The sequence below is a fragment of the Cherax quadricarinatus genome, chromosome 43, assembly GCF_038502225.1.
Source record: "Cherax quadricarinatus isolate ZL_2023a chromosome 43, ASM3850222v1, whole genome shotgun sequence".
NCBI lineage: Eukaryota > Metazoa > Arthropoda > Malacostraca > Decapoda > Parastacidae > Cherax > Cherax quadricarinatus.
The window spans coordinates 26,320,152-26,330,727 of NC_091334.1; the positions used below are offsets into that span (position 1 = coordinate 26,320,152).

The window sequence follows — 10,576 nt, forward strand, 5'->3', positions numbered from 1 at the left end:
ACACACACACACACACACACACACACCAACACACACACCAACACACACACACACACACCAACACACACACACACACACACACACACACACACACACACACACACACACACACACACACACACACACACTACAACACACACTACAACACGCTCACACACCAACACGCTCACACACCAACACGCTCACACACCAACACGCTCACACACCAACACGCTCACTCACCAACACACTCACTCACCAACACACTCACACTCCAACATACTCGCATTCCAACACACACACACCAACACTGTCACACACTCCAATACACACCAACACTGTCACATACTCCAACACACACCAGCACTGTCATACAATCCAACATTGTTGCAGATTCCAACACACACCAACACTTTCAGGGTAGCGTGGTGGGAATTTCTGACGCAGTCAAGATAATTATGCGAAAAAATATGATTTTGGGTTTTGTTTACAGAAAAATAGTGTAAGTATCTGGGAACATTTTGGTGAAAACCCCATCGTAATACGATGTTTCTAAAGCCAATTATAGCCACTTGAAACATATCAGGTGATGACCTGCCAGGTAAATGTATGCGTAAGTGTGAGGTGAATTTTTTATATATTTTTTGTTTGTTTTTTTTAATTTTCTGTCTATTTTTCTTTCTAATACATTAAATTTACCACTTAATATCATTACAATGTAGGAGGAGCTTATATCAGAGGTGGGCAGAGCCTGCATGATGGTGCAACAACCAGTTGCAGATGACATCAGTTGTTAACATAACATTGTAAGTCACCCTTTGTTAACATTCTAAGTCACCAGTTGTTAACATAACATTCTCGCAGTATGAAGAGAAAAGATGGGGCAATGAGTGATGGATGGGGTGATGGGACTCACCAGACTTGTGAGGAGAGACAATGGGTGATGGATGGGGTGATGGGTAATGAGACTCACCAGACTTGTGAGGAGAGAGAATGGGTGATGGATGGGGTGATGGGTGATGGGACTCACCAGACTTCTTCTTGCGAGGAGAGACAATGGGTGAGGAGTGTGGTGTGTCTGGCTTGCTTCTCTCCAGTAACTGTAACTGTAGTCGTGCTACTGACAATTCCTTCTGTGGACAACAAGCCTCATTAATCCACTAACACATTATTACTATTAGTAGTAGTACATAGTATTATTGGGGGAGCACTAAACCTGTAGGGATTATTCATTACTTGGGGAAGGGGGAGATGGGAGGCTAAACTCAGGGAACTGAAACACAAATTCAAATCCAACAAGAGAATAGCAGCAATCATGCCAGAGAGCAAAACATTTACCAGGCTTCCACTAATAACAACTTTCCACTCGGCTGTCACTAGGAAACACCTGTATATGCAAGAAGGGCGACAGGATTTGAACCTGCGGTCTAGTGGTCCTAGTGTAACTAGCGTGTCAACTACGCCACAGGTCATAGCCAACACCCTACAGACATGCTTACCCGGGTACGTTGATGATGGCAACACCTGCAATGCGACCATGGGTGTTCGCCGACACTCCACTTTCACTGTACTTGTGTTTTGGGCAGAACGCCCGTTTTCAGAGAACTGTGATTTACCAGTGACCTGTGAGGAGGGTTTTGCCGCCCTGGTGACCCAACCTGAGGCCAGACCACTATCCTGCTGGCCATCTGGTCCACTCGACTCTTGGTGCTAGCAGCTAGCAGCACCAGTCTGTGCTGACACCAGTGTTGATACTAGCAACACTACAGCATGTGCTGACACCAGCCCAGACCACTATCCTGCTGGCTGTCTAGTCCACCTGATGTTGGTACTAGCAGCTAGCAACACCACAGCCTGTGCTGACACCAGGCTATGAGCATAGAATAACTTCCAAATCATGTGTACACGAAGGTCTATATAATACTTACATTTTTTTTTCTTCAACAAGTCGGCCGTCTCCCACCGAGGCAGGGTGACCCAAAAAAGAAAGAAAATCCACAAAAAGAAAATACTTTCATCATCATTCAACACTTTCACTTCACTCACACATAATCACTGTTTTTGCAGAGGTGCTCAGAATACAACAGTTTAGAAGCATATACATATAAAGATACACAACATATCCCTCCAAACTGCCAATATCCCAAACCCCTTGACTGTCGCAAGCCCCTTTCTGAAACTGTCATTCTATGTTGCAAAATTTTTGAAAAAAAAAAAAAAAAATTCTTCTTATGAAATGATAGAGAATCTTTTCCCGATGGTAATGACACCAAAAGTTCGAAATTTGGTCGAAAACTCGTGGAATTAAACTACCGCGAAGTTAGCAGTCTCGGCGACATATACGTATCGGCGATTTCGCCGACTTTGAGCCCTGTTTTTAGCCAATTCCGTTGTTCCAGTTGACCAAACTCGTAGCTATTTCTTTAGAACTCCATTTTATCTATCAGTTGAGTACAAGAAACCGCCCATTTACTGGTTTGAACTACCCAATAAAGTGGTCAGAAATTGGCAATTTGGCCAATTTCACGCAAATTAAAAAAGATGCCAATTTCAAAATAGTCCAGAATAAACAATGTAGACATTCTTGGCACTAAAATAACATATCCTCTGTTTATTAGTCATGTTTCTAGGCCCCTCTTATATTACTATTGCTTTCTATTTTGATTTTTATTCATACAAAAAAATACAAAATTTACTGTTATGCAGACTACTGCATTATTGTAAAAATGGTATAAATAATATCAGTGCACTAGTGAAAGAATATTAGACTTCCCAGTTGACGTCTATTGAACGTGTGGTGTGATTTGCTTACTCCTGAACATTGGTAAAAATCGAACATTTCTGCTACTTTGAGCTCAGTTTCAAGGTCGTTTTCATCGTGAAAGTAATGAAAACCATTTCCATTTCTTTAATATGTTTTCCATTTTATCACCTAAGACCATGAAAACGAGAATACAACGATAAATACTATACGAAAATACACCTCAAAGTCGGCGTTTTAATCCAAAAAAACGGTCAGTTTTATTTTTCTCATTACGCACTGTGTGCTGCAGGATATTTTTTATGTGGTGCACACTGACCACACAGACCCACTCTCTCACATGTGGCCCGGGCCTACCAGGTTTCTCCTGCTTGATTTGAAGCCGCTAGAATTTATGAGTATATATACGTCAGAAACAGTGGCGCGTACGACGTATCTATACGGCGTAAACAGTCAAAGGGTTAAAGTGCAGGCATTGTACCTCCCATTTCCAAGACTCAAGTCTGGCTATATAAAAATAACCGGTTTCCCTGAATCCCTTCACTAAATATTACCCTGCTCGTCAGGTCCCAAATACCATTCGTCTCCATTCACTCCTATCTAACATGCTCACGCACGCTTGCTGGAAGTCTACATAATGCATACATGAGTCTACACAATACCTACATTTTTTTCAACATGTCAACCATCTCCCACCGAGGCATGGTGACCAAAAAAAGAAATCAACACTTTCACTATCATTCACACTATCACTGTCCTTGCAGAGGTGCTTAGATATGATAGTTTAGATATCCTTCCAAACCCTCCTTTTCCAGGACTCAAGTCTGGCTAACTGGTTTCCCTGAATCCCTTCACAAAATATTACCCTGCTCAGATGCTAACAGCTCATCAAGTTCCAAAAACCATTTGCCTCCATTCGCTCCTATCTAACACACTCAAGCACACTTGCTGGAAGTCCAAGCCTCTCACCCACAAAACCTCCTATACCCCCTCCCTCCAACCTTTCCTAGGATGACCCCTACCCATTCTTCCTTCCATTACATACTCTCTCTAATTCATCCTATTTTGCTAAATAACCAAACCACCTCAACAACCCCTCTTCAGTCCTTTGAATAATACTTTTATTAACACTACACCTCCTGATTTCCACACTACGAATTCTCCGCATAATATTTATTCCACACACTGCCCTTAAGACACGACATCTCCACCGCCTCCAGTCTCCATCTTGCCGCAACATTCACAACCCATACTTCACACCCATATAAAACTGCTGATACCACTATACTTTCATACATTTCCTTCTTTGCTTCCATGGATAATGTTCTTCGTCTCCAAAGATACCTAAGTGCACCACAGACCTTTTTTCCTTTATCAATTCTATGGTTTACTTTGTCCTTCATACACCCATCTGCTGACAAGTCTAATCCCAAATATCTGAACGCATTCATTTCTCCCATACTTCCTCCATTTTTTCTTTACCTAGCTCATTTGATACGCTTATTACCTTACTCTTATCTATGTTCATTTTCAACTTTCTTCCTTTACACCCCGTCTTCCTCCCAAACTCATCCACTAACCTTTGCAACTTGTCTTCAGAACCTCCCAAAAGCACAGTATCATCAGCAAAAAGTAACTGTGTCAACTCCCAATTTGTATTATATTCCACATAATTTAATTTCACCTTCTCCCCAACACCCTAGTGTCATATTGAAGCATAATAAACTCGCCTCCGTCTTGCCTCCTATGTGTCTGTCATACAACAACAAGTCGAGTCAATGAAGATAAGTTAATAAAGGTAAGTGTGATGTTAAATGATCATTTATCCATTTTATTAGTGCTTTATATTTATTTGTCATTGTTTTCTGTATATTTATATTTATTCTTTTAAAAAAAAATCTTTTTTTGTTATTACTTTTGGCTGTCTGATACGGATTAATTGGATTTCCATTATTTCTTATGGGGAAAATTAATTCGAGTAACGGCTAATTCAACTAAACGCTAGCTCTCTGGAATGGATTAAAGCCGTTGGTTGAGGGTCTACTGTACTAACTTTATACCTATTCCATGCACTTGCAACATCTGCCACATTGCTCCCCTATCCACATTATCATATGCCTTGGTCTACACATCCCATACCCTTCTTAATGCCTCCTTGTTCATCTGCAATCCTGCTCTCTGTCTTACTTCCAATTCATTAATAACTCTACCGTACATTTTACTTGGTATACTCAACAGGCTTATTTCCCTGTAATATTTACACTTGTCACCCTTACCTTTATATAAAAGGAACTATGCATGCTCTCTGCCAGTCTCTAGGTACCTTCTCCTCTTTCATACATATACTGACCAAAAGTACCAACCATTCACAAACTATATCCCCATCTGCTTTTAACATTTTTGTCTTGATCCCATCAATCCCAGCTGCTTTACCCCCCTTTCATTCAACCCACAGCCTCACGCACCTCCCCCATCACGCACCTCCCCCATCACGCACCTCCCCCATCATGCACCTCCCCCATCACGCACCTCCCCCACACTCATATCTTGGTTTTCTTCACTCCTACAAGATGATATACCACCCTGGCCAATGCATGAAATTACTGCCTCCTTCTCTTCATCAACATTAACAGTTCCTCAAAATATTCCCACCAACTTTCCAATACCTCCAACTCCCCATCATCTTCTTTAATCTGTTTTTATCTGTCAAGCCCATTTGTTCCCTAGGCTTTCTTAACCTATTCATCTCACTCCTAAACTTTTTCTTATTCTCAGCAAAATTAATCAACAGTGCCTCACCCAATCTATCATTTGCTCTCCTTTTGTACTCTCTCACCACTCTCTTCACCTCTCTTTTACTCTTCATATACTCCACACTTCTTATATCACTTCTCATAAATGAAATTTTTCTTCATTATCACACCTTTTACCTTATCGTTCTACCAATCACTCTTCTTTCCTCCTGCACCCACCCTTGTAGAGTCACAAACTTCTGTCCTGCGTTCTAACACTGCATTATTAAAACTATCCTACTCCTCTTCAACCCCCCCCCCACTAACTATGCTCTAACTATCCCACTTTTCTCCCCATAGTCGCTCATATCTTAGCCTAACTTCGTCGTCCCTTTGTTTATAAACTTTCACCTCTCTCTTACTTTGATACCATTCTCCCTGTACCTCTTACTCTAACTGTAGCTACAACTAAATACAGTGGACCCCCGGTTCGCGAAGCCATCGGTATCCAATAAATCCGGTATCCGAAGCATTATATCACAAAAAATTTGCCTCGGTTCCCATTACAAAACCCGGTATGCGATACGATTCATGCGAGACATGTCCAGTGTTTACAAGCCAGCCAGTGTGCGCGCATCTAAGGATACATTCGGTACATTCTATATTATCCATATTATCACTGTTTTTGGTGCTTGTTTCTGCAAAATAAGTCACCATGGGCCCCAAGAAAGCTTCTAGTGCCAACCCATCGAGACCAAGGGTGCTAATGACTATTGAAATTAAGAAAATATGTGCAAAGTGGCTTGAAGTGCAAACCTTTTTTGATGAAAATCACCCTGACACAGCTACTACAAGCCGTTTTGGCAACCTGTACACTGACAATGTTGTGAACCACTTTAGGAAAGTCATAAAGGAACGAGAGGTACAGGCCTCTATGGACAGATATGTTGTGCGACAGAAGTCCAGTGACTCTCAAGCTGGTCCTAGTGGCATTAAAAGAAGAAGGGAAGTAACCCCGGAAAAGGACTTGCTACCTCAAGTCCTAATGGAGGGGGATTCCCCATCTAAACATTAAAAACTTCGACACTCTCCCCTCCTCCCATCCCATCAATCATCACCAGATCTTCATTAAAGATAAGTGTCAATTATTCTATTGTTATTATTGTTATTGTAATTATCATATTGCATTAAACTTAATATATCATGTGGTAAAAGTTTTTTTTTCATACTTTTGGGTGTCTTGCATGGATTAATTTGATTTCCATTATTTCTTATGGGGAATATTGATTCGCTTTCCGATAATTTTGGTTTACGATGAGCACTCAGGAACGGATTAATATCATGAGCCGGGGATCCACTGTAATGATCTGATATATCTGTTGCCCTTCGGTACACATTCACATCCTGTAGTCTACCTGTCAACCTTTTATCCAACAATACATAATCTGACAACCTACTTTTGTTACTTGCTATACTTACATGTCTACATAATACCTACATGTGTCTACATAACACCTACATGTGTCAACATAATACCTACATGTATCTCCACCTGTAATTCCTTCTCCAGTTGTGCTCTCTTCTTGAGAATGTCCTTCTTAAGCAGTTCTTTGTGTCTGGTCATTAAGGACTCCAGCTTGTGCTGGACAGCCTGCTTCTTCCTGGCGTCCACGGCCTCAGCCTTCACTGCCGCTGTCCTCCTGGCCCGGCCGGCCTCCGAGGGCCGCTGCTCCGACCGTGGCTTCTTGGGCCGGGGTTTTGGCACTGTGACAGTCACCAGCGCTGGCACCTTGCTGACCGCCGGGTCCCAATCGTTATCATCCTGGAATAAATAAGTCGTTATTTGAAGCTGCACCTGACCTGTCAAATGACACTGGCCAGACCTGGTGAACAATGTCGGCCAGACCTGACAAACAACGCTGGCCAGACCAGGCGAACAACACCGGCACACTGACGAATTCCATCACGTTATAACACATTTTATTAAGAAAGGATTTAAAAAATAAAAAAAAATTGAGGAATTCTATAAACTAGAATCTAGTAGTTGCTAGTGTGAGAGCATCATAAACTAGTGTGTAGCAGCTGCTAGTAAAGTGAGAGCATTATAGCATGTAGCAGCTGCTAGTAAAGTGAGAGCATCATAAACTAGTGTATAGCAGCTGCTAGTAATGTGAGAGCATCAAACTAGTGTGTAACAGCTGCTAGTAATGTAAGAGCATCAAACTAGTGTGTAACAGCTGCTAGTAATGTGAGAGCATCATAAATCTGCATCTAGCAGCTGCAAGTTATGTGAAACCATCATAAATCAGCATCTAGCAGCTGCTAGTTATGTGAGAGCATCATAAACTAGCATCTACCAGGTGCTAGTTATGTGAGAGCATCATAGTGTATAGCAGCTGCTAGTTATGTGAGAGCATCACCTACATAGCTAGGTACAACAGTGCAGTAGCTAGGTACAACAGTGTGGTAGCTAGGTACTACAGTGTGGTAGCCAGGTACTACAGTATGGTATCTAGGCACAACAGTGTAGTAGCTAGGTACAACAGTCTGGTAGCTAGGTACAACATATGGTAGCTAGGTACAACAGCATGGTAGCTAGATACAAGTGTCATATCAAGGTACAGCAGTGTGGTAACTAGGTACAACAGCATGGTACCAAACCCTAGACCAGGGCGAGGGAGATAGTCACTGACTTGTTCGCGAGGTCGCTTGGACGGCACCGTCCTGGCGGGGACGGTGTTGATGGTGGCAGTGGCAGTAGCGGTGGTGGTGGCGGCCAGCGACGACTGGTCCTCATCCTTCTTGGTCTGTTCACTGTTGTACTTCTGCAGCTGCATCAACTTTTCCTCAATGTCCGGCGCCAGGTCTTCCCGACTCAAGGCTGACTTGATGGCTGTACCAGCAATGCAAGACAAGATTTTAGATTTTTGCCACCAGAGTGGCTAGTTTATTGTGCACCCCATATCCATCCTATGGATGGTAGTGCAAGAGTATATGGATACACAAAAGGCCCAGGAACTAGGCCCCAAAAGGGTTAACAGGAGTCCATTTGGATTTATATCTACAGTTCATTTATGTGTTACAAGCAAATTTAGATAATTTGCTTAATAATTATAAATATAAATAAATAAATAAATAAATAAATAAATAAATATAATATATATAATATATATATATATATATATATATATATATATATATATATGTATATATGTATATATATAATACTATATATGTATATATGTATATATATATATATACTATATATGTATATATGTATATATATATACTATATATGTATATATGTATATATATATATACTATATATGTATATATGTATATATATATACTATATATGTATATATATACTATATGTGTATATATATATATATATAGTGGAAGGAAGGCGGGGTAGGGGTCGGCCTAGGAAAGGTTGGAGAGAGGGGGTAAAGGAGGTTTTGTGTGCAAGGGGCTTGGACTTCCAGCAGGTATGCATGAGCGTGTTTGATAGGAGTGAATGGAGACAAATGGTTTTTAATACTTGACGTGCTGTTGGAGTGTGAGCAAAGTAACATTTATGAAGGGGTTCAGGGAAACCGGCAGGCCGGACTTGAGTCCTGGAGATGGGAAGTACAGTGCCTGCACTCTGAAGGAGGGGTGTTAATGTTGCAGTTTAAAAACTGTAGTGTAAAGCACCCTTCTGGCAAGACAGTGATGGAGTGAATGATGGTGAAAGTTTTTCTTTTTCGGGCCACCCTGCCTTGGTGGGAATCGGCCAGTGTGATAATAAATATATAAATAAATAAATAAATAAATAAATAAATAAATAAATATATAAATAAATAAATAAATAAATAAATATATAAATAAATAAATATATAAATAAATAAATAAATAAAAATAAATAAATATATAAAAATAAATAAATAAATAAATATATAAATAAATAAATAAATAAATAAATAAATAAATAAATAAATAAAAATGAATATATATATATATATATATATATATATATATATATATATATATATATATATATATACAGTGGACCCCCGCATAGCGACCTTAATCCGTGCAAGAGGGCTGGCTGTTATGCGAAATGTTCGGTATGTGAATGAATTTTCCCCATAAGAAATAATGGAAATAAAATTAATCCATGCAAGACACCCAAAAGTATGAAAAAAAATTTTTTTACCACAAAAAAATGTTAATTTTAGTACACACAAACTGAAAAAGGCATGCACAATTACATGACACTTACTTTTATTGAAGATCTGGTGATGATTGATGGGATGGGAGGAGGGGAGAGAGAGTGTTAGTGTTTAGAAGGGGAATCCCCTTCCATTAGGACTTGAGGTGTCAAGTCCTTTTCCGGGGTTGCTTCCCTTCTTCTTTCAATGCCACTAGGACCAGCTTCAGAGTCACTGGACTTCTGTCGCACAACATATCTGTCCATAGTGGCCTGTACCTCTCGTCCCTTTATGACTTTCCTAAAGTGTTTCACAACAGTGTCAGTGTAATAGTCACCAGCACGGCTTGCAATAGCTGTGTGAGGGTGATTTTCATCAAAAAAGGTTTGCACTTCAAGCCATTTTGCACACATTTCCTTAATCTTTGAAGTAGGCAATTCCTTCAATTTCTCTCTCCCCTCCTTTGAACCAGTTTCCCCAGGTCTGGCCTCTTGCTCTTGAAGTTGATCTATCAGCTCATCAGTGGTTAGTTCTTCATTGTCCTCCTCCACCAACTCTTCCACATCATCCCCACTAACCTCCAACCCCAAGGACTTCCCCAATGCCACAATTGATTCCTCAACTGGTATACTCCTCTCAGGGTTAGCCTCAAACCCTTCAAAATCCCTTTTGTCTACACATTCTGGCCACAGTTTCTTCCAAGCAGAGTTCAAGGTTCTCTTAGTCACTCCCTCCCAAGCCTTACCTATAAGGTTTACACAATTGAGGATATTAAAGTGATCCTTCCAAAACTCTTTTAGAGTCAATCGAGTGTCTGTGGTCACTTCAAAGCACTTTTGAAACAGAGCTTTTGTGTACAGTTTCTTGAAGTTGGAAATAACCTGCTGGTCCATGGGCTGCAGGAGAGGAGT

At 40.5% G+C, this 10,576-nt stretch overlaps 1 protein-coding gene across 2 annotated transcripts in view; it reads right to left on the bottom strand.

The window, feature by feature from the left end:
- The window catches only part of LOC128694096 (nucleosome-remodeling factor subunit NURF301-like), a 175,104-nt gene that overhangs the window by 34,992 nt on the left and 129,536 nt on the right, over positions 1–10,576 (bottom strand). The window contains exons 16-18 of one of the 2 annotated variants that reach the window (XM_070093764.1): positions 8,166–8,365; positions 7,013–7,294; positions 1,010–1,112 (exon numbers count right to left, since the gene is read on the bottom strand). In XM_070093764.1, coding sequence (XP_069949865.1) covers positions 1,010–1,112; positions 7,013–7,294; positions 8,166–8,365 — 585 coding nt within the window. The remainder of the gene's footprint in view (positions 1–1,009; positions 1,113–7,012; positions 7,295–8,165; positions 8,366–10,576) is intronic. The other variant, XM_070093765.1, reaches the window with a different exon arrangement.